Here is a 25,211-nt window from a genome sequence, read left to right on the forward strand (position 1 = left end):
GCCTTATGTATGAATTCTGGTTGTGCTTATTGACCTTGAACCGATTTTATGTAATACACGGCGCTTAAAAATCTGTCAAAAAATGTTTTAGTACGACTTTGGTAAGCTATGAAGTCGCACCGCTTGATGGATTGTCGGAGCATTACGGCTACGTAGTCAGGAGCCTGGCGGAGTGATACGTACTGTGCTGCAACATAATATTACTGTATTGTGTGTGGATCATGACCCCAAAATGCCACCTGTTAAGAGACATGCTGACGAAGCGGATTTCAAACTCAAGGCTGTCAGTCACGCAGTAGAACATGAGAATAGAGCAGCTGCGAGAGATTTCAACATGAATGAATCAATGGTACGGAAGTGGAGGAAGCAAGAAGAAAGAGTTGAGTAAAGTTTGACTTATCTGGCTGTTTTGTTTCGCTTAATGCGTTTTATAGTCCAGTGCGCCTCATGTATGAAACCAGACCTGTTCATCGACAGTGCGCCTTATGGTCCGAAAAATACAGTGTGTTAAATCTGATTGAACTATAATCCCTTGTCTTCTGCACAGGATGGTGAAGTCAATTCTGTGGATGTCCAGGTTAAGGATAATAGCAACAGCACATACACCTGCACCCCACGTAAGCCTGTGAAGCACACTGTGATGGTCTCCTGGGGAGACGCTAACATCCCTGAGAGTCCATTCAGGGTGAGTATGCACTCACACACTCTCACTTTCACTCTGGCATGCAAGGTTTGCCTTTTCTTCTCACTGAAAAGTCTCTTGAGTTTTGGTGTTTGTGCCCACAGATGAATATCAGAGCAGGCTGTCATCCAAACAAGGTGAAGGTCTCTGACCCTGGAGTGGCAAAGACGGGCCTGAAAGCCTTCCAGCCAACATACTTCACTGAAGGCGGGCTCTGCTGCAGATATTCCACTGGACATAGGAGAGCGTGACCTCAGCCAGCTGACAGCCCCTCTTACAACACCCTCAGGCCCAGAGGAGCCCTGCCTGCTGAAGATGCTGCGTAACGCTCACATTGGTGAGTGTCCGTCTGATAAGTGAGAAGTTTGCTAAACAATGAGACTCATCAGAATCCAAATACTTTATTAACCCTTAAGTAAAAGACAGAGGGGGAAAGTAATAAAAGTTAAAGCGTGGAGAAAGAAGCAGGAGCAACTGAAACGGGCTGCATGCACACACAAGAATAAGCGTTGTTAACATCTGTTTTGTCGGTCTGTCTTAGGAATCTCGTTTGTTCCCAGGGAGATTGGTGAGCACCTTGTTAACATCAAGAAGAACGCCCGTCATGTTCCCAGCAGCCCAATTGCTGTTATGATCAAGCAGTCAGGGATTGGTGACGTGTGCGTGGACCGTGGCTGACCAAAGCCAGGACTTTTCAGCCTTGAGAGTTCATCATTGATGCAGGTATATGCTCAGTGAAAGCATAAATACTGTGATATTTTTCTTTTTAAACATTCAAATAGAATATAATATGAGAATTTCGATGTGAAATTTAACCTTTAAGTGACTAGTACTTTGAGAACTGCCATCAATTACACAATGAAGTTCATTTACATACAGGTTCTTGTATTAGTAATGCTATATTGTACATAGAGACAGAATTTGACATGAAGGGCTTCTGACCACAGAAAAGTAAAAGGTAACTGGGCCTAAAGACTAACGGGAGAGAAACACGCTTTCTGTGATTCTATTTGTGTTTTTGTGCTAATCTTGGATATCTTAGGTTGTCTCATTACTGTCATATATGTCCTGTCATTAAAACACTGGCTTCTAACAACTAACAGTGTCTCGAAAATAATTTAATAAATAAACAAATAATATGGATGCATGACTTTTAACTTGTCTATTTTTTAGGCTGAACACTGCTGCTAATGTCACTTAGGTAAATGGTTTCAGGCTCTCCCCTCCTGAGTTTGACAAACGTTCAGGATCAGAAAATGTGTGACTCACGGGTGCTGTAGCGTATGGCCACAGCTTCACTCTGAGCTCCATCTCCATAGAGTGCAGACAGTGATATCTCATACTCCTTAAGACACAGGACAACAGTTTATTGAGATATTGTATTTTTTTACTTCATAATATGTACTCCAACAATCCAATAGTTCTTCCCCACCTTTCTCAGGTCGCCTCCACTTAGTGAGGGAAGAAACATCATCATCAGCTGCAGCTTCCCAGCGCACTGTCATGTCACTGTCTGAGAAATTAGTTACCCTAAGGTCAGAAGGAGGAGGCACCTTCACTAGAAGATTCGTGCAAATTTGATATATTTGACTTCTCTGTTTTTTTTCTCTCTGAATTATTTTTGAAAAGGAAAAATAATAATTTGAATGTGAAGCAAAACATGTATGGTGCTCAGTAAAGATGACACACCGACCCACTCCTTTTTTGTTTTTTTTTTTTGTTTGAGAAAGTTTGTTTTCATATTAAAGCAGTGTCAGTGACGTCATTCTACCCGACTACCACAGGTAAAGAAAAGCCTGAATCTGTAGATCTTTTTCTTTTCTTTTTGTCTAAAACACAAGAAATAAAAAAGGCAAAAAAGCCAGGGAAACATAGGAAATAATGTTTTGTCAGGCAATGACTTGTTGGCACAAGAAGAGTGGTCGTTGGTAGCCATGACAACAAGGAGGTGTGTTTGTTGCTTGCAGGTAAATGAAAAAAAGCAAAGCAAAGAAAAAAAGTCAGGGGAAGCCCAGGCTACGAGGGGTCATCCCTTGGAATTTTCACTCCAAGATCGCCCGCCTGGACCTCCCCCTAGCAGGTGAACATACAGAGGGAAGTGAGCCGAGGGCTCGAACCCGGGCCTGTATGTTGCTAGCCTGCTAGCCCGCCACATGTGGCCACATGACGGGCGAAGAGAATGGGGCAAATTGTTCTATTTAAAGAGCACTACGCGATCAGCCTTTTCCATTAGCTGGAGACCACACATTTTTGCACTCAAAAATAGCGGCGGGGCCTCAGTCTGTCTGTGGGGCATCGGGTATACCGGCCATTTGCCCGGTGGGCCGATGCTAATTTTGCCTTTTAAATGGCCCAATGTTTTGTTGTTGTTGTTGTTGTCGTCTTTTTTTCCTAACTGTGTAAACAGTGAAAGGTGGCGGATTGGACAGATGCTGGCAGACGTGTAAAAATAACTCCGTTGTTTGGTAGTGGCTATGGTGGAGCTTTCACACATTCAGTCAAATTAGCAAGTGGTGGAGGCCAGCAGGTGGATGGGGGAAAGGACTGGAGGTGGAGAGACGCAAGGCGGCCGCCAGTCCGACTGTCAGGTGAAATGAGCTTCAGGTAAGAAGTTATGACCTGCAGTCTATCTGGGTCAGACCAAGTTTAGGTGGAGTTTATTTTCCTTGTGCTAACGTTGTGCTACAGTCAGTTACAATAACTCGTACTGTGTACTAGCTAGCATGATGGAGTTTCTGTACAGTTGGGTGGGTGCTATGATGTTACTGGTGAACTTTATTTTATTCATATGGTTAGTTAGTAGAGTTGCCAACCGTGCCATAAAAAACGGAATCCTCTGGTATTCAGAGTTAATATTATGCGTTTTGTATTGAGCTGAAAATAAACGCGATTTGTCCCGTACTTCAGCTACAATATAAAAAAGACAAAAAGCTGGAGTTATTCGCACCGCTTGATGGATTGTCGGAGCATTACGGCTACGTAGTCAGGAGCCTGGCGGAGTGATACGTACTGTGCTGCAACATAATATTACTGTATTGTGTGTGGATCATGACCCCAAAATGCCACCTGTTAAGAGACATGCTGACGAAGCGGATTTCAAACTCAAGGCTGTCAGTCACGCAGTAGAACATGAGAATAGAGCAGCTGCGAGAGATTTCAATAATAATGAATCAATGGTACAGAAGTGGAGGAAGCAAGAAGAAAGAGTTGAGTAAAGTTTGACTTATCTGGCTGTTTTGTTTCGCTTAATGCGTTTTATAGTCCAGTGCGCCTCATGTATGAAACCAGACCTGTTCATCGACAGTGCGCCTTATGGTCCGAAAAATACAGTGTGTTAAATCTGATTGAACTATAATCCCTTGTCTTCTGCACAGGATGGTGAAGTCAATTCTGTGGATGTCCAGGTTAAGGATAATAGCAGCAGCACATAGACCTGCACCTGCACCCCACGTAAGCCTGTGAAGCACACTGTGATGGTCTCCTGGGGAGACGCTAACATCCCTGAGAGTCCATTCAGGGTGAGTATGCACTCACACACACTCTCACTTTCACTCTGGCATGCAAGGTTTGCCTTTTCTTCTCACTGAAAAGTCTCTTGAGTTTTGGTGTTTGTGCCCACAGATGAATATCGGAGCAGGCTGTCATCCAAACAAGGTGAAGGTCTCTGACCCTGGAGTGGCAAAGACGGGCCTGAAAGCCTTCCAGCCAACATACTTCACTGAAGGCGGGCTCTGCTGCAGATATTCCACTGGACATAGGAGAGCGTGACCTCAGCCAGCTGACAGCCCCTCTTACAACACCCTCAGGCCCAGAGGAGCCCTGCCTGCTGAAGATGCTGCGTAAGGCTCACATTGGTGAGTGTCCATCTGATAAGTGAGAAGTTTGCTAAACAACGAGACTCATCAGAATCCAAATACTTTATTAACCCTTAAGTAAAAGACAGAGGGGGAAAGTAATAAAAGTTAAAGCGTGGAGAAAGAAGCAGGAGCAACTGAAACGGGCTGCATGCACACACAAGAATAAGCGTTGTTAACATCTGTTTTGTCGGTCTGTCTTAGGAATCTCGTTTGTTCCCAGGGAGATTGGTGAGCACCTTGTTAACATCAAGAAGAACGCCCGTCATGTTCCCAGCAGCCCAATTGCTGTTATGATCAAGCAGTCAGGGATTGGTGACGTGTGCGTGTGCGTGGACCGTGGCTGACCAAAGCCAGGACTTTTCAGCCTTGAGAGTTCATCATTGATGCAGGTATATGCTCAGTGAAAGCATAAATACTGTGATATTTTTCTTTTTAAACATTCAAATAGAATATTTGTCAGTCTCATCTTGTTATGTTAGGCTTCATCTGCTTGAGCCTTTCCACTGAAGGACCCAGTTAAGTGGGCATTAACACTGAGGACCAGGAGGATGGCTGGTGACACGATGTGTTGCTTTTTGAGGTCTTTTAGCCTGTTTCACTTTGTCACACAGGTTCTATTTAACTGATTTCTTGATTCACAAGTCTGCAATTAATCAGGCCTGAGTGTGTTTAGTAACACTGAACTGAGGTTTCCAAAATTGGTTAATCACAGTTAACCCTTGATTTAACAAGAGGGGCAATTTGTTTTTACACAGGACCAGGGAGGTTTGGATAATCTTTCTCCCTAATCTATGAAATCATCATTTAAAAACTGCATTTTGTATTAACTTGTCTTATCTGTGTCTAATATTAAAATGAGTTTGATGATCTGAAACATGTAAGTGTGATAAATATGCAAAACACTAGGAAATCAGGAAGGGGGCAAACACCTTTTCACATCACTGTAGACGTGATTACAGAATACCTTTTACATCCTGGATTACAATAGGATATCCATCAACGGCAGATACTGGTCTCCATGACACACAGATACTGGAGTGGTCTGACCTGACCTGACCACACTCGCACTGCTTACCCACAAAGTGTCTAGAGAGACAGAAAAAAGACAGAAAACAAACAAAAAACACAAAGCCAAAGAATGTCGTCTGCACACTAGCATGGACAATAAACGCAGACACAGTGCACCCAGTAATTTTTAAACTTCCAACCAAGTATCAAGAGCAGTACTGTCATTGTACCGGTACTGGCTGCTGTCTCATTGTTCAGAGAGCCCATCATTATGCAGTGAAAGGAATCTGTGTCTCTGGACCAAAATGACTGTACGTGTAGTGCTGTAGAAACAATACCGCCCAAAAACCTTGATGTTTCTATATGTGGAAACCTTCAAGTATGCATGTCCTCCTGTTAGGGTAAAGTAATGGGACATTTGCACTTTTTGCATGTAAGCCTGTCGGTCTTAACTGGAAGTTGCACTTGAGCTGTCTTGGCATCTTTCCTTGTTTGACTCACCAGTTTTGCCCTGAGCTGAACCGCTGCCTCCTTCTCTGTTGTGGTACTCAGCAGTGACCAGCATGCTGTAACGTGTATCTGGCTGCAATGACATCAGCATCACCTGCTTCTCTCCACCAGGGACCAGCACCTGCAGACAACAAACAACACTATCATCCCAACACAGTCAGAACTCATTTAAAGTTTTGGAATTTCTGGAATTCTGACACATGACAGCCGGCTGAAGGCCAGAGGAGGTGAAGATGTAATGACTACGACCCACTCACAGTGTGATCCTGGCTATCAGCTCCAGTTAAAGCCATGTAGGACATGTGATACTGGAGGACATGAGCATTGGGAGGTACCCAGCTGATCACTATGCTGACGGCAGTCTCATCAGAAACCCTGAGGCTGGTCGGGCCTCCACCAGACCCTGCAGCAACATCATAGAAGAGATAAAGTACCACAGCTAACGACACTTAACACTCACTTTGTTTCTTTAAAGGAGGAAATTATTTTGGCAGCAGAGCAAAGTGTTTTTTTAGAAAATAAATGTAAAGTATAACAGAGAATTTGATACTTTAACCTCACTACATTTATTTCATAGCTCAGAGTTCTAGTTATTCAAAGATGAGAATTTCGATGTGAAATTTAACCTTTAAGTGACTAGTACTTTGAGAACTGCCATCAATTACACAATGAAGTTCATTTACATACAGGTTCTTGTATTAGTAATGCTATATTGTACATAGAGACAGAATTTGACATGAAGGGCTTCTGACCACAGAAAAGTAAAAGGTAACTGGGCCTAAAGACTAACGGGAGAGAAACACGCTTTCTGTGATTCTATTTGTGTTTTTGTGCTAATCTTGGATATCTTAGGTTGTCTCATTACTGTCATATATGTCCTGTCATTAAAACACTGGCTTCTAACAACTAACAGTGTCTCGAAAATAATTTAATAAATAAACAAATAATATGGATGCATGACTTTTAACTTGTCTATTTTTTAGGCTGAACACTGCTGCTAATGTCACTTAGGTAAATGGTTTCAGGCTCTCCCCTCCTGAGTTTGACAAACGTTCAGGATCAGAAAATGTGTGACTCACAGGTGCTGTAGCGTATGGCCACAGCTTCACTCTGAGCTCCATCTCCATAGAGTGCAGACAGTGATATCTCATACTCCTTAAGACACAGGACAACAGTTTATTGAGATATTGTATTTTTTTACTTCATAATATGTACCCCAACAATCCAATAGTTCTTCCCCACCTTTCTCAGGTCGCCTCCACTTAGTGAGGGAAGAAACATCATCATCAGCTGCAGCTTCCCAGCGCACTGTCATGTCACTGTCTGAGAAATTAGTTACCCTAAGGTCAGAAGGAGGAGGCACCTTCACTAGAAGATTCGTGCAAATTTGATATATTTGACTTCTCTGTTTTTTTTCTCTCTGAATTATTTTTGAAAAGGAAAAATAATAATTTGAATGTGAAGCAAAACATGTATGGTGCTCGGTAAAGATGACACACCGACCCACTCCTTTTTTGTTTTTGTTTTTTGTTTGAGAAAGTTTGTTTTCATATTAAATAGTGTCAGTGACGTCATTCTACCCGACTACCACAGGTAAAGAAAAGCCTGAATCTGTAGATCTTTTTCTTTTCTTTTTGTCTAAAACACAAGAAATAAAAAAGGCAAAAAAGCCAGGGAAACATAGGAAATAATGTTTTGTCAGGCAATGACTTGTTGGCACAAGAAGAGTGGTCGTTGGTAGCCATGACAACAAGGAGGTGTGTTTGTTGCTGGCAGGTAAATGAAAAAAAGCAAAGCAAAGAAAAAAAGTCAGGGGAAGCCCAGGCTACGAGGGGTCATCCCTTGGAATTTTCACTCCAAGATCGCCCGCCTGGACCTCCCCCTAGCAGGTGAACATACAGAGGGAAGTGAGCCGAGGGCTCGAACCCGGGCCTGTATGTTGCTAGCCTGCTAGCCCGCCACATGTGGCCACATGACGGGCGAAGAGAATGGGGCAAATTGTTCTATTTAAAGAGCACTACGCGATCAGCCTTTTCCATTAGCTGGAGACCACACATTTTTGCACTCAAAAATAGCGGCGGGGCCTCAGTCTGTCTGTGGGGCATCGGGTATACCGGCCATTTGCCCGGTGGGCCGATGCTAATTTTGCCTTTTAAATGGCCCAATGTTTTGTTGTTGTTGTTGTCGTCGTCTTTTTTTCCTAACTGTGTAAACAGTGAAAGGTGGCGGATTGGACAGATGCTGGCAGACGTGTAAAAATAACTCCGTTGTTTGGTAGTGGCTATGGTGGAGCTTTCACACATTCAGTCAAATTAGCAAGTGGTGGAGGCCAGCAGGTGGATGGGGGAAAGGACTGGAGGTGGAGAGACGCAAGGCGGCCGCCAGTCCGACTGTCAGGTGAAATGAGCTTCAGGTAAGAAGTTATGACCTGCAGTCTATCTGGGTCAAACCAAGTTTAGGTGGAGTTTATTTTCCTTGTGCTAACGTTGTGCTACAGTCAGTTACAATAACTCGTACTGTGTACTAGCTAGCATGATGGAGTTTCTGTACAGTTGGGTGGGTGCTATGATGTTACTGGTGAACTTTATTTTATTCATATGGTTAGTTAGTAGAGTTGCCAACCGTGCCATAAAAAACGGAATCCTCTGGTATTCAGAGTTAATATTATGCGTTTTGTATTGAGCTGAAAATAAACGCGATTTGTCCCGTACTTCAGCTACAATATAAAAAAGACAAAAAGCTGGAGTTATTCGCACCGCTTAATGGATTGTCGGAGCATTACGGCTACGTAGTCAGGAGCCTGGCGGAGTGATACGTACTGTGCTGCAACATAATATTACTGTATTGTGTGTGGATCATGACCCCAAAATGCCACCTGTTAAGAGACATGCTGACGAAGCGGATTTCAAACTCAAGGCTGTCAGTCATGCAGTAGAACATGAGAATAGAGCAGCTGCGAGAGATTTCAATAATAATGAATCAATGGTACAGAAGTGGAGGAAGCAAGAAGAAAGAGTTGAGTAAAGTTTGACTTATCTGGCTGTTTTGTTTCGCTTAATGCGTTTTATAGTCCAGTGCGCCTCATGTATGAAACCAGACCTGTTCATCGACAGTGCGCCTTATGGTCCGAAAAATACAGTGTGTTAAATCTGATTGAACTATAATCCCTTGTCTTCTGCACAGGATGGTGAAGTCAATTCTGTGGATGTCCAGGTTAAGGATAATAGCAGCAGCACATAGACCTGCACCTGCACCCCACGTAAGCCTGTGAAGCACACTGTGATGGTCTCCTGGGGAGACGCTAACATCCCTGAGAGTCCATTCAGGGTGAGTATGCACTCACACACACTCTCACTTTCACTCTGGCATGCAAGGTTTGCCTTTTCTTCTCACTGAAAAGTCTCTTGAGTTTTGGTGTTTGTGCCCACAGATGAATATCGGAGCAGGCTGTCATCCAAACAAGGTGAAGGTCTCTGACCCTGGAGTGGCAAAGACGGGCCTGAAAGCCTTCCAGCCAACATACTTCACTGAAGGCGGGCTCTGCTGCAGATATTCCACTGGACATAGGCGAGCTTGACCTCAGCCAGCTGACAGCCCCTCTTACAACACCCTCAGGCCCAGAGGAGCCCTGCCTGCTGAAGATGCTGCGTAACGCTCACATTGGTGAGTGTCCGTCTGATAAGTGAGAAGTTTGCTAAACAACGAGACTCATCAGAATCCAAATACTTTATTAACCCTTAAGTAAAAGACAGAGGGGGAAAGTAATAAAAGTTAAAGCGTGGAGAAAGAAGCAGGAGCAACTGAAACGGGCTGCATGCACACACAAGAATAAGTGTTGTTAACATCTGTTTTGTCGGTCTGTCTTAGGAATCTCGTTTGTTCCCAGGGAGATTGGTGAGCACCTTGTTAACATCAAGAAGAACGCCCGTCATGTTCCCAGCAGCCCAATTGCTGTTATGATCAAGCAGTCAGGGATTGGTGACGTGTGCGTGTGCGTGGACCGTGGCTGACCAAAGCCAGGACTTTTCAGCCTTGAGAGTTCATCATTGATGCAGGTATATGCTCAGTGAAAGCATAAATACTGTGATATTTTTCTTTTTAAACATTCAAATAGAATATAATATGAGAATTTCGATGTGAAATTTAACCTTTAAGTGACTAGTACTTTGAGAACTGCCATCAATTACACAATGAAGTTCATTTACATACAGGTTCTTATTTTTGTAATGCTATATTGTACATAGAGACAGAATATGACATGAAGGGCTACTGACCACAGAAAAGTAAAAGGTAACTGGGCCTAAAGACTAACGGGAGAGAAACACGCTTTCTGTGATTCTATTTGTGTTTTTGTGCTAATCTTGGATATCTTAGGTTGTCTCATTACTGTCATATATGTCCTGTCATTAAAACACTGGCTTCTAACAACTAACAGTGTCTCGAAAATAATTTAATAAATAAACAAATAATATGGATGCATGACTTTTAACTTGTCTATTTTTTAGGCTGAACACTGCTGCTAATGTCACTTAGGTAAATGGTTTCAGGCTCTCCCCTCCTGAGTTTGACAAACGTTCAGGATCAGAAAATGTGTGACTCACGGGTGCTGTAGCGTATGGCCACAGCTTCACTCTGAGCTCCATCTCCATAGAGTGATATCTCATACTCCTTAAGACACAGGACAACAGTTTATTGAGATATTGTATTTTTTTTACTTCATAATATGTACCCCAACAATCCAATAGTTCTTCCCCACCTGTCTCAGGTCGCCTCCACTTAGTGAGGTAAGAAACATCATCATCAGCTGCAGCTTCCCAGCGCACTGTCATGTCACTGTCTGAGAAATTAGTTACCCTAAGGTCAGAAGGAGGAGGCACCTTCACTAGAAGATTCGTGCAAATTTGATATATTTGACTTCTCTGTTTTTTTTCTCTCTGAATTATTTTTGAAAAGGAAAAATAATAATTTGAATGTGAAGCAAAACATGTATGGTGCTCGGTAAAGATGACACACCGACCCACTCCTTTTTTGTTTTTGTTTTTTGTTTGAGAAAGTTTGTTTTCATATTAAAGCAGTGTCAGTGACGTCATTCTACCCGACTACCACAGGTAAAGAAAAGCCTGAATCTGTAGATCTTTTTCTTTTCTTTTTGTCTAAAACACAAGAAATAAAAAAGGCAAAAAAGCCAGGGAAACATAGGAAATAATGTTTTGTCAGGCAATGACTTGTTGGCACAAGAAGAGTGGTCGTTGGTAGCCATGACAACAAGGAGGTGTGTTTGTTGCTGGCAGGTAAATGAAAAAAAGCAAAGCAAAGAAAAAAGTCAGGGGAAGCCCAGGCTACGAGGGGTCATCCCTTGGAATTTTCACTCCAAGATCGCCCGCCTGAACCTCCCCCTAGCAGGTGAACATACAGAGGGAAGTGAGCCGAGGGCTCGAACCCGGGCCTGTATGTTGCTAGCCTGCTAGCCCGCCACATGTGGCCACATGACGGGCGAAGAGAATGGGGCAAATTGTTCTATTTAAAGAGCACTACGCGCACATCGTGCGATCAGCCTTTTCCATTAGCTGGAGACCACACATTTTTGCACTCAAAAATAGCGGCGGGGCCTCAGTCTGTCTGTGGGGCATCGGGTATACCGGCCATTTGCCCGGTGGGCCGATGCTAATTTTGCCTTTTAAATGGCCCAATGTTTTGTTGTTGTTGTTGTTGTCGTCTTTTTTTCCTAACTGTGTAAACAGTGAAAGGTGGCGGATTGGACAGATGCTGGCAGACGTGTAAAAATAACTCAGTTGTTTGGTAGTGGCTATGGTGGAGCTTTCACACATTCAGTCAAATTAGCAAGTGGTGGAGGCCAGCAGGTGGATGGGGGAAAGGACTGGAGGTGGAGAGACGCAAGGCGGCCGCCAGTCCGACTGTCAGGTGAAATGAGCTTCAGGTAAGAAGTTATGACCTGCAGTCTATCTGGGTCAAACCAAGTTTAGGTGGAGTTTATTTTCCTTGTGCTAACTTTTTACAGTCAGTTACAATAACTCGTACTGTGTACTAGCTAGCATGATGGAGTTTCTGTACAGTTGGGTGGGTGCTATGATGTTACTGGTGAACTTTATTTTATTCATATGGTTAGTTAGTAGAGCCAACCGTGCCATAAAAAACAGAATCCTCTGGTATTCAGAGTTAATATTATGCGTTTTGTATTGAGCTGAAAATAAACGCGATTTGTCCCGTACTTCAGCTACAATAAAAAAAAGACAAAAAGCTGGAGTTATTCTGTGTCTTTGCTGCACAGCTGCCTCTTCTTCTCTCGTTCTCCCTCTCCTGCTGCTACTTCAATCATGAAACTGATCAATGATCAGCTGATCGGCGTTTCTGCCACAAGTCCCGTCTCTCTTGCTTGTTTATCTCCCGCTTTGCGCCAGAAAGAGGAAACTAGCAGAGGTCGTGTTAAACAGCAGAAGCGCCTTTAAACTTGATAAGCTGTTGTTAGAATTTATTTAATTCGGTGCAATTACTTTTTCATATAGGACCAAGTATGTTTGGATAGCTTTTTCCCCTTGAAAACTGCCGTTTAATATTAGACATTCTTGTCTAATATTAACATTTATTGATCTGAAACGTGTAAGTGTGACAAATATGGAACAAGATACGAAATCAGAAAGGAGGCAAATGTTTTTTCACAGCGCTATAGTCTGTAAATGATCTTTTGGCTATAGTAGATCTTTGACTTGTTCCTTTTTTAATTGTTTGTTTAAAATAGTTTTCTCTAGGTTAAGGCGTACGGTCCAGGCCTACAGAGCAGTGGTCTGGCTGTTGGAAAACCCAGTGAACTCACAGTTGATGCCAAGCAAGGAGGAAAAGCTCCTCTGAAAATTATAGCCCAGGTATATCTGGCTTTGTATATGATCACAAATATGTTAAATATATTGTATGTACCGTATTTTTCGGACTATGAGTCGCACTTAAAATCCTTTAATTATCTCTCAAAAATCGACAGTGCGCCTTATGTATGAATTCTGGTTGTGCTTATTGACCTTGAACCGATTTTATGTAATACACGGCGCTTAAAAATCTGTCAAAAAATGTTTTAGTACGACTTTGGTAAGCTATGAAGTCGCACCGCTTGATGGATTGTCGGAGCATTACGGCTACGTAGTCAGGAGCCTGGCGGAGTGATACGTACTGTGCTGCAACATAATATTACTGTATTGTGTGTGGATCATGACCCCAAAATGCCACCTGTTAAGAGACATGCTGACGAAGCGGATTTCAAACTCAAGGCTGTCAGTCACGCAGTAGAACATGAGAATAGAGCAGCTGTGAGAGATTTCAACATGAATGAATCAATGGTACGGAAGTGGAGGAAGCAAGAAGAAAGAGTTGAGTAAAGTTTGACTTATCTGGCTGTTTTGTTTCGCTTAATGCGTTTTATAGTCCAGTGCGCCTCATGTATGAAACCAGACCTGTTCATCGACAGTGCGCCTTATGGTCCGAAAAATACAGTGTGTTAAATCTGATTGAACTATAATCCCTTGTCTTCTGCACAGGATGGTGAAGTCAATTCTGTGGATGTCCAGGTTAAGGATAATAGCAACAGCACATACACCTGCACCCCACGTAAGCCTGTGAAGCACACTGTGATGGTCTCCTGGGGAGACGCTAACATCCCTGAGAGTCCATTCAGGGTGAGTATGCACTCACACACTCTCTCACTTTCACTCTGGCATGCAAGGTTTGCCTTTTCTTCTCACTGAAAAGTCTCTTGAGTTTTGGTGTTTGTGCCCACAGATGAATATCAGAGCAGGCTGTCATCCAAACAAGGTGAAGGTCTCTGACCCTGGAGTGGCAAAGACGGGCCTGAAAGCCTTCCAGCCAACATACTTCACTGAAGGCGGGCTCTGCTGCAGATATTCCACTGGACATAGGCGAGCTTGACCTCAGCCAGCTGACAGCCCCTCTTACAACACCCTCAGGCCCAGAGGAGCCCTGCCTGCTGAAGATGCTGCGTAACGCTCACATTGGTGAGTGTCCGTCTGATAAGTGAGAAGTTTGCTAAACAATGAGACTCATCAGAATCCAAATACTTTATTAACCCTTAAGTAAAAGACAGAGGGGGAAAGTAATAAAAGTTAAAGCGTGGAGAAAGAAGCAGGAGCAACTGAAACGGGCTGCATGCACACACAAGAATAAGCGTTGTTAACATCTGTTTTGTCGGTCTGTCTTAGGAATCTCGTTTGTTCCCAGGGAGATTGGTGAGCACCTTGTTAACATCAAGAAGAACGCCCGTCATGTTCCCAGCAGCCCAATTGCTGTTATGATCAAGCAGTCAGGGATTGGTGACGTGTGCGTGGACCGTGGCTGACCAAAGCCAGGACTTTTCAGCCTTGAGAGTTCATCATTGATGCAGGTATATGCTCAGTGAAAGCATAAATACTGTGATATTTTTCTTTTTAAACATTCAAATAGAATATAATATGAGAATTTCGATGTGAAATTTAACCTTTAAGTGACTAGTACTTTGAGAACTGCCATCAATTACACAATGAAGTTCATTTACATACAGGTTCTTGTATTAGTAATGCTATATTGTACATAGAGACAGAATATGACATGAAGGGCTACTGACCACAGAAAAGTAAAAGGTAACTGGGCCTAAAGACTAACGGGAGAGAAACACGCTTTCTGTGATTCTATTTGTGTTTTTGTGCTAATCTTGGATATCTTAGGTTGTCTCATTACTGTCATATATGTCCTGTCATTAAAACACTGGCTTCTAACAACTAACAGTGTCTCGAAAATAATTTAATAAATAAACTAATAATATGGATGCATGACTTTTAACTTGTCTATTTTTTAGGCTGAACACTGCTGCTAATGTCACTTAGGTAAATGGTTTCAGGCTCTCCCCTCCTGAGTTTGACAAACGTTCAGGATCAGAAAATGTGTGACTCACGGGTGCTGTAGCGTATGGCCACAGCTTCACTCTGAGCTCCATCTCCATAGAGTGCAGACAGTGATATCTCATACTCCTTAAGACACAGGACAACAGTTTATTGAGATATTGTATTTTTTTACTTCATAATATGTACTCCAACAATCCAATAGTTCTTCCCCACCTTTCTCAGGTCGCCTCCACTTAGTGAGGGAAGAAACATCATCATCAGCTGCAGCTTCCCAGCGCACTGTCATGTCACTGTCTGAGAAATTAGTTACCCTAAGGTCAGAAGGAGGAGGCACCTTCACTAGAAGATTCGTGCAAATTTGATATATTTGACTTCTCTGTTTTTTTTCTCTCTGAATTATTTTTGAAAAGGAAAAATAATAATTTGAATGTGAAGCAAAACATGTATGGTGCTCAGTAAAGATGACACACCGACCCACTCCTTTTTTGTTTTTGTTTTTTGTTTGAGAAAGTTTGTTTTCATATTAAATAGTGTCAGTGACGTCATTCTACCCGACTACCACAGGTAAAGAAAAGCCTGAATCTGTAGATCTTTTTCTTTTCTTTTTGTCTAAAACACAAGAAATAAAAAAGGCAAAAAAGCCAGGGAAACATAGGAAATAATGTTTTGTCAGGCAATGACTTGTTGGCACAAGAAGAGTGGTCGTTGGTAGCCATGACAACAAGGAGGTGTGTTTGTTGCTTGCAGGTAAATGAAAAAAAGCAAAGCAAAGAAAAAAAGTCAGGGGAAGCCCAGGCTACGAGGGGTCATCCCTTGGAATTTTCACTCCAAGATCGCCCGCCTGGACCTCCCCCTAGCAGGTGAACATACAGAGGGAAGTGAGCCGAGGGCTCGAACCCGGGCCTGTATGTTGCTAGCCTGCTAGCCCGCCACATGTGGCCACATGACGGGCGAAGAGAATGGGGCAAATTGTTCTATTTAAAGAGCACTACGCGATCAGCCTTTTCCATTAGCTGGAGACCACACATTTTTGCACTCAAAAATAGCGGCGGGGCCTCAGTCTGTCTGTGGGGCATCGGGTATACCGGCCATTTGCCCGGTGGGCCGATGCTAATTTTGCCTTTTAAATGGCCCAATGTTTTGTTGTTGTTGTTGTTGTCGTCTTTTTTTCCTAACTGTGTAAACAGTGAAAGGTGGCGGATTGGACAGATGCTGGCAGACGTGTAAAAATAACTCCGTTGTTTGGTAGTGGCTATGGTGGAGCTTTCACACATTCAGTCAAATTAGCAAGTGGTGGAGGCCAGCAGGTGGATGGGGGAAAGGACTGGAGGTGGAGAGACGCAAGGCGGCCGCCAGTCCGACTGTCAGGTGAAATGAGCTTCAGGTAAGAAGTTATGACCTGCAGTCTATCTGGGTCAAACCAAGTTTAGGTGGAGTTTATTTTCCTTGTGCTAACGTTGTGCTACAGTCAGTTACAATAACTCGTACTGTGTACTAGCTAGCATGATGGAGTTTCTGTACAGTTGGGTGGGTGCTATGATGTTACTGGTGAACTTTATTTTATTCATATGGTTAGTTAGTAGAGTTGCCAACCGTGCCATAAAAAACGGAATCCTCTGGTATTCAGAGTTAATATTATGCGTTTTGTATTGAGCTGAAAATAAACGCGATTTGTCCCGTACTTCAGCTACAATATAAAAAAGACAAAAAGCTGGAGTTATTCGCACCGCTTAATGGATTGTCGGAGCATTACGGCTACGTAGTCAGGAGCCTGGCGGAGTGATACGTACTGTGCTGCAACATAATATTACTGTATTGTGTGTGGATCATGACCCCAAAATGCCACCTGTTAAGAGACATGCTGACGAAGCGGATTTCAAACTCAAGGCTGTCAGTCATGCAGTAGAACATGAGAATAGAGCAGCTGCGAGAGATTTCAATAATAATGAATCAATGGTACAGAAGTGGAGGAAGCAAGAAGAAAGAGTTGAGTAAAGTTTGACTTATCTGGCTGTTTTGTTTCGCTTAATGCGTTTTATAGTCCAGTGCGCCTCATGTATGAAACCAGACCTGTTCATCGACAGTGCGCCTTATGGTCCGAAAAATACAGTGTGTTAAATCTGATTGAACTATAATCCCTTGTCTTCTGCACAGGATGGTGAAGTCAATTCTGTGGATGTCCAGGTTAAGGATAATAGCAGCAGCACATAGACCTGCACCTGCACCCCACGTAAGCCTGTGAAGCACACTGTGATGGTCTCCTGGGGAGACGCTAACATCCCTGAGAGTCCATTCAGGGTGAGTATGCACTCACACACACTCTCACTTTCACTCTGGCATGCAAGGTTTGCCTTTTCTTCTCACTGAAAAGTCTCTTGAGTTTTGGTGTTTGTGCCCACAGATGAATATCGGAGCAGGCTGTCATCCAAACAAGGTGAAGGTCTCTGACCCTGGAGTGGCAAAGACGGGCCTGAAAGCCTTCCAGCCAACATACTTCACTGAAGGCGGGCTCTGCTGCAGATATTCCACTGGACATAGGCGAGCTTGACCTCAGCCAGCTGACAGCCCCTCTTACAACACCCTCAGGCCCAGAGGAGCCCTGCCTGCTGAAGATGCTGCGTAACGCTCACATTGGTGAGTGTCCGTCTGATAAGTGAGAAGTTTGCTAAACAACGAGACTCATCAGAATCCAAATACTTTATTAACCCTTAAGTAAAAGACAGAGGGGGAAAGTAATAAAAGTTAAAGCGTGGAGAAAGAAGCAGGAGCAACTGAAACGGGCTGCATGCACACACAAGAATAAGTGTTGTTAACATCTGTTTTGTCGGTCTGTCTTAGGAATCTCGTTTGTTCCCAGGGAGATTGGTGAGCACCTTGTTAACATCAAGAAGAACGCCCGTCATGTTCCCAGCAGCCCAATTGCTGTTATGATCAAGCAGTCAGGGATTGGTGACGTGTGCGTGTGCGTGGACCGTGGCTGACCAAAGCCAGGACTTTTCAGCCTTGAGAGTTCATCATTGATGCAGGTATATGCTCAGTGAAAGCATAAATACTGTGATATTTTTCTTTTTAAACATTCAAATAGAATATTTGTCAGTCTCATCTTGTTATGTTAGGCTTCATCTGCTTGAGCCTTTCCACTGAAGGACCCAGTTAAGTGGGCATTAACACTGAGGACCAGGAGGATGGCTGGTGACACGATGTGTTGCTTTTTGAGGTCTTTTAGCCTGTTTCACTTTGTCACACAGGTTCTATTTAACTGATTTCTTGATTCACAAGTCTGCAATTAATCAGGCCTGAGTGTGTTTAGTAACACTGAACTGAGGTTTCCAAAATTGGTTAATCACAGTTAACCCTTGATTTAACAAGAGGGGCAATTTGTTTTTACACAGGACCAGGGAGGTTTGGATAATCTTTCTCCCTAATCTATGAAATCATCATTTAAAAACTGCATTTTGTATTAACTTGTCTTATCTGTGTCTAATATTAAAATGAGTTTGATGATCTGAAACATGTAAGTGTGATAAATATGCAAAACACTAGGAAATCAGGAAGGGGGCAAACACCTTTTCACATCACTGTAGACGTGATTACAGAATACCTTTTACATCCTGGATTACAATAGGATATCCATCAACGGCAGATACTGGTCTCCATGACACACAGATACTGGAGTGGTCTGACCTGACCTGACCACACTCGCACTGCTTACCCACAAAGTGTCTAGAGAGACAGAAAAAAGACAGAAAACAAACAAAAAACACAAAGCCAAAGAATGTCGTCTGCACACTAGCATGGACAATAAACGCAGACACAGTGCACCCAGTAATTTTTAAACTTCCAACCAAGTATCAAGAGCAGTACTGTCATTGTACCGGTACTGGCTGCTGTCTCATTGTTCAGAGAGCCCATCATTATGCAGTGAAAGGAATCTGTGTCTCTGGACCAAAATGACTGTACGTGTAGTGCTGTAGAAACAATACCGCCCAAAAACCTTGATGTTTCTATATGTGGAAACCTTCAAGTATGCATGTCCTCCTGTTAGGGTAAAGTAATGGGACATTTGCACTTTTTGCATGTAAGCCTGTCGGTCTTAACTGGAAGTTGCACTTGAGCTGTCTTGGCATCTTTCCTTGTTTGACTCACCAGTTTTGCCCTGAGCTGAACCGCTGCCTCCTTCTCTGTTGTGGTACTCAGCAGTGACCAGCATGCTGTAACGTGTATCTGGCTGCAATGACATCAGCATCACCTGCTTCTCTCCACCAGGGACCAGCACCTGCAGACAACAAACAACACTATCATCCCAACACAGTCAGAACTCATTTAAAGTTTTGGAATTTCTGGAATTCTGACACATGACAGCCGGCTGAAGGCCAGAGGAGGTGAAGATGTAATGACTACGACCCACTCACAGTGTGATCCTGGCTATCAGCTCCAGTTAAAGCCATGTAGGACATGTGATACTGGAGGACATGAGCATTGGGAGGTACCCAGCTGATCACTATGCTGACGGCAGTCTCATCAGAAACCCTGAGGCTGGTCGGGCCTCCACCAGACCCTGCAGCAACATCATAGAAGAGATAAAGTACCACAGCTAACGACACTTAACACTCACTTTGTTTCTTTAAAGGAGGAAATTATTTTGGCAGCAGAGCAAAGTGTTTTTTTAGAAAATAAATGTAAAGTATAACAGAGAATTTGATACTTTAACCTCACTACATTTATTTCATAGCTCAGAGTTCTAGTTATTCAAAGATGAGAATTTCGATGTGAAATTTTACCTTTAAGTGACTAGTACTTTGAGAACTGCCATCAATTACACAATGAAGTTCATTTACATACAGGTTCTTGTATTAGTAATGCTATATTGTACATAGAGACAGAATTTGACATGAAGGGCTTCTGACCACAGAAAAGTAAAAGGTAACTGGGCCTAAAGACTAACGGGAGAGAAACACGCTTTCTGTGATTCTATTTGTGTTTTTGTGCTAATCTTGGATATCTTAGGTTGTCTCATTACTGTCATATATGTCCTGTCATTAAAACACTGGCTTCTAACAACTAACAGTGTCTCGAAAATAATTTAATAAATAAACAAATAATATGGATGCATGACTTTTAACTTGTCTATTTTTTAGGCTGAACACTGCTGCTAATGTCACTTAGGTAAATGGTTTCAGGCTCTCCCCTCCTGAGTTTGACAAACGTTCAGGATCAGAAAATGTGTGACTCACAGGTGCTGTAGCGTATGGCCACAGCTTCACTCTGAGCTCCATCTCCATAGAGTGCAGACAGTGATATCTCATACTCCTTAAGACACAGGACAACAGTTTATTGAGATATTGTATTTTTTTACTTCATAATATGTACCCCAACAATCCAATAGTTCTTCCCCACCTGTCTCAGGTCGCCTCCACTTAGTGAGGGAAGAAACATCATCATCAGCTGCAGCTTCCCAGCGCACTGTCATGTCACTGTCTGAGAAATTAGTTACCCTAAGGTCAGAAGGAGGAGGCACCTTCACTAGAAGATTCGTGCAAATTTGATATATTTGACTTCTCTGTTTTTTTTCTCTCTGAATTATTTTTGAAAAGGAAAAATAATAATTTGAATGTGAAGCAAAACATGTATGGTGCTCGGTAAAGATGACACACCGACCCACTCCTTTTTTGTTTTTGTTTTTTGTTTGAGAAAGTTTGTTTTCATATTAAATAGTGTCAGTGACGTCATTCTACCCGACTACCACAGGTAAAGAAAAGCCTGAATCTGTAGATCTTTTTCTTTTCTTTTTGTCTAAAACACAAGAAATAAAAAAGGCAAAAAAGCCAGGGAAACATAGGAAATAATGTTTTGTCAGGCAATGACTTGTTGGCACAAGAAGAGTGGTCGTTGGTAGCCATGACAACAAGGAGGTGTGTTTGTTGCTGGCAGGTAAATGAAAAAAAGCAAAGCAAAGAAAAAAAGTCAGGGGAAGCCCAGGCTACGAGGGGTCATCCCTTGGAATTTTCACTCCAAGATCGCCCGCCTGGACCTCCCCCTAGCAGGTGAACATACAGAGGGAAGTGAGCCGAGGGCTCGAACCCGGGCCTGTATGTTGCTAGCCTGCTAGCCCGCCACATGTGGCCACATGACGGGCGAAGAGAATGGGGCAAATTGTTCTATTTAAAGAGCACTACGCGCACATCGTGCGATCAGCCTTTTCCATTAGCTGGAGACCACACATTTTTGCACTCAAAAATAGCGGCGGGGCCTCAGTCTGTCTGTGGGGCATCGGGTATACCGGCCATTTGCCCGGTGGGCCGATGCTAATTTTGCCTTTTAAATGGCCCAATGTTTTGTTGTTGTTGTTGTTGTCGTCTTTTTTTCCTAACTGTGTAAACAGTGAAAGGTGGCGGATTGGACAGATGCTGGCAGACGTGTAAAAATAACTCCGTTGTTTGGTAGTGGCTATGGTGGAGCTTTCACACATTCAGTCAAATTAGCAAGTGGTGGAGGCCAGCAGGTGGATGGGGGAAAGGACTGGAGGTGGAGAGACGCAAGGCGGCCGCCAGTCCGACTGTCAGGTGAAATGAGCTTCAGGTAAGAAGTTATGACCTGCAGTCTATCTGGGTCAGACCAAGTTTAGGTGGAGTTTATTTTCCTTGTGCTAACGTTGTGCTACAGTCAGTTACAATAACTCGTACTGTGTACTAGCTAGCATGATGGAGTTTCTGTACAGTTGGGTGGGTGCTATGATGTTACTGGTGAACTTTATTTTATTCATATGGTTAGTTAGTAGAGTTGCCAACCGTGCCATAAAAAACGGAATCCTCTGGTATTCAGAGTTAATATTATGCGTTTTGTATTGAGCTGAAAATAAACGCGATTTGTCCCGTACTTCAGCTACAATATAAAAAAGACAAAAAGCTGGAGTTATTCGCACCGCTTAATGGATTGTCGGAGCATTACGGCTACGTAGTCAGGAGCCTGGCGGAGTGATACGTACTGTGCTGCAACATAATATTACTGTATTGTGTGTGGATCATGACCCCAAAATGCCACCTGTTAAGAGACATGCTGACGAAGCGGATTTCAAACTCAAGGCTGTCAGTCACGCAGTAGAACATGAGAATAGAGCAGCTGCGAGAGATTTCAATAATAATGAATCAATGGTACAGAAGTGGAGGAAGCAAGAAGAAAGAGTTGAGTAAAGTTTGACTTATCTGGCTGTTTTGTTTCGCTTAATGCGTTTTATAGTCCAGTGCGCCTCATGTATGAAACCAGACCTGTTCATCGACAGTGCGCCTTATGGTCCGAAAAATACAGTGTGTTAAATCTGATTGAACTATAATCCCTTGTCTTCTGCACAGGATGGTGAAGTCAATTCTGTGGATGTCCAGGTTAAGGATAATAGCAGCAGCACATAGACCTGCACCTGCACCCCACGTAAGCCTGTGAAGCACACTGTGATGGTCTCCTGGGGAGACGCTAACATCCCTGAGAGTCCATTCAGGGTGAGTATGCACTCACACACACTCTCACTTTCACTCTGGCATGCAAGGTTTGCCTTTTCTTCTCACTGAAAAGTCTCTTGAGTTTTGGTGTTTGTGCCCACAGATGAATATCGGAGCAGGCTGTCATCCAAACAAGGTGAAGGTCTCTGACCCTGGAGTGGCAAAGACGGGCCTGAAAGCCTTCCAGCCAACATACTTCACTGAAGGCGGGCTCTGCTGCAGATATTCCACTGGACATAGGAGAGCGTGACCTCAGCCAGCTGACAGCCCCTCTTACAACACCCTCAGGCCCAGAGGAGCCCTGCCTGCTGAAGATGCTGCGTAAGGCTCACATTGGTGAGTGTCCATCTGATAAGTGAGAAGTTTGCTAAACAACGAGACTCATCAGAATCCAAATACTTTATTAACCCTTAAGTAAAAGACAGAGGGGGAAAGTAATAAAAGTTAAAGCGTGGAGAAAGAAGCAGGAGCAACTGAAACGGGCTGCATGCACACACAAGAATAAGCGTTGTTAACATCTGTTTTGTCGGTCTGTCTTAGGAATCTCGTTTGTTCCCAGGGAGATTGGTGAGCACCTTGTTAACATCAAGAAGAACGCCCGTCATGTTCCCAGCAGCCCAATTGCTGTTATGATCAAGCAGTCAGGGATTGGTGACGTGTGCGTGTGCGTGGACCGTGGCTGACCAAAGCCAGGACTTTTCAGCCTTGAGAGTTCATCATTGATGCAGGTATATGCTCAGTGAAAGCATAAATACTGTGATATTTTTCTTTTTAAACATTCAAATAGAATATTTGTCAGTCTCATCTTGTTATGTTAGGCTTCATCTGCTTGAGCCTTTCCACTGAAGGACCCAGTTAAGTGGGCATTAACACTGAGGACCAGGAGGATGGCTGGTGACACGATGTGTTGCTTTTTGAGGTCTTTTAGCCTGTTTCACTTTGTCACACAGGTTCTATTTAACTGATTTCTTGATTCACAAGTCTGCAATTAATCAGGCCTGAGTGTGTTTAGTAACACTGAACTGAGGTTTCCAAAATTGGTTAATCACAGTTAACCCTTGATTTAACAAGAGGGGCAATTTGTTTTTACACAGGACCAGGGAGGTTTGGATAATCTTTCTCCCTAATCTATGAAATCATCATTTAAAAACTGCATTTTGTATTAACTTGTCTTATCTGTGTCTAATATTAAAATGAGTTTGATGATCTGAAACATGTAAGTGTGATAAATATGCAAAACACTAGGAAATCAGGAAGGGGGCAAACACCTTTTCACATCACTGTAGACGTGATTACAGAATACCTTTTACATCCTGGATTACAATAGGATATCCATCAACGGCAGATACTGGTCTCCATGACACACAGATACTGGAGTGGTCTGACCTGACCTGACCACACTCGCACTGCTTACCCACAAAGTGTCTAGAGAGACAGAAAAAAGACAGAAAACAAACAAAAAACACAAAGCCAAAGAATGTCGTCTGCACACTAGCATGGACAATAAACGCAGACACAGTGCACCCAGTAATTTTTAAACTTCCAACCAAGTATCAAGAGCAGTACTGTCATTGTACCGGTACTGGCTGCTGTCTCATTGTTCAGAGAGCCCATCATTATGCAGTGAAAGGAATCTGTGTCTCTGGACCAAAATGACTGTACGTGTAGTGCTGTAGAAACAATACCGCCCAAAAACCTTGATGTTTCTATATGTGGAAACCTTCAAGTATGCATGTCCTCCTGTTAGGGTAAAGTAATGGGACATTTGCACTTTTTGCATGTAAGCCTGTCGGTCTTAACTGGAAGTTGCACTTGAGCTGTCTTGGCATCTTTCCTTGTTTGACTCACCAGTTTTGCCCTGAGCTGAACCGCTGCCTCCTTCTCTGTTGTGGTACTCAGCAGTGACCAGCATGCTGTAACGTGTATCTGGCTGCAATGACATCAGCATCACCTGCTTCTCTCCACCAGGGACCAGCACCTGCAGACAACAAACAACACTATCATCCCAACACAGTCAGAACTCATTTAAAGTTTTGGAATTTCTGGAATTCTGACACATGACAGCCGGCTGAAGGCCAGAGGAGGTGAAGATGTAATGACTACGACCCACTCACAGTGTGATCCTGGCTATCAGCTCCAGTTAAAGCCATGTAGGACATGTGATACTGGAGGACATGAGCATTGGGAGGTACCCAGCTGATCACTATGCTGACGGCAGTCTCATCAGAAACCCTGAGGCTGGTCGGGCCTCCACCAGACCCTGCAGCAACATCATAGAAGAGATAAAGTACCACAGCTAACGACACTTAACACTCACTTTGTTTCTTTAAAGGAGGAAATTATTTTGGCAGCAGAGCAAAGTGTTTTTTTAGAAAATAAATGTAAAGTATAACAGAGAATTTGATACTTTAACCTCACTACATTTATTTCATAGCTCAGAGTTCTAGTTATTCAAAGATGAGAATTTCGATGTGAAATTTTACCTTTAAGTGACTAGTACTTTGAGAACTGCCATCAATTACACAATGAAGTTCATTTACATACAGGTTCTTGTATTAGTAATGCTATATTGTACATAGAGACAGAATTTGACATGAAGGGCTTCTGACCACAGAAAAGTAAAAGGTAACTGGGCCTAAAGACTAACGGGAGAGAAACACGCTTTCTGTGATTCTATTTGTGTTTTTGTGCTAATCTTGGATATCTTAGGTTGTCTCATTACTGTCATATATGTCCTGTCATTAAAACACTGGCTTCTAAC

At 43.1% G+C, this 25,211-nt stretch overlaps 1 protein-coding gene across 1 annotated transcript in view; it reads right to left on the reverse strand.

The window, feature by feature from the left end:
* LOC146620158 (collagen alpha-1(XII) chain-like) overlaps positions 1-24,600 on the reverse strand; it is a 46,367-nt gene extending 21,767 nt beyond the window's left edge. The window contains exons 1-6 of the mRNA XM_085369867.1: positions 24,565-24,600; positions 24,299-24,428; positions 19,370-19,515; positions 19,104-19,233; positions 6,315-6,460; positions 6,049-6,178 (exon numbers count right to left, since the gene is read on the reverse strand). Of these exons, the coding sequence (XP_085225993.1) occupies positions 6,049-6,178; positions 6,315-6,460; positions 19,104-19,233; positions 19,370-19,515; positions 24,299-24,428; positions 24,565-24,600 (718 nt within the window). The remainder of the gene's footprint in view (positions 1-6,048; positions 6,179-6,314; positions 6,461-19,103; positions 19,234-19,369; positions 19,516-24,298; positions 24,429-24,564) is intronic.
* Between the last annotated feature and the right edge of the window lie 611 nt (positions 24,601-25,211).

Source organism: Diplotaxodon limnothrissa, linkage group LG13 (assembly GCF_057381915.1).
Source record: "Diplotaxodon limnothrissa isolate DT_005_m linkage group LG13, D_limnothrissa_male_GT1.1, whole genome shotgun sequence".
Taxonomy (NCBI): Eukaryota; Metazoa; Chordata; class Actinopteri; order Cichliformes; family Cichlidae; genus Diplotaxodon; species Diplotaxodon limnothrissa.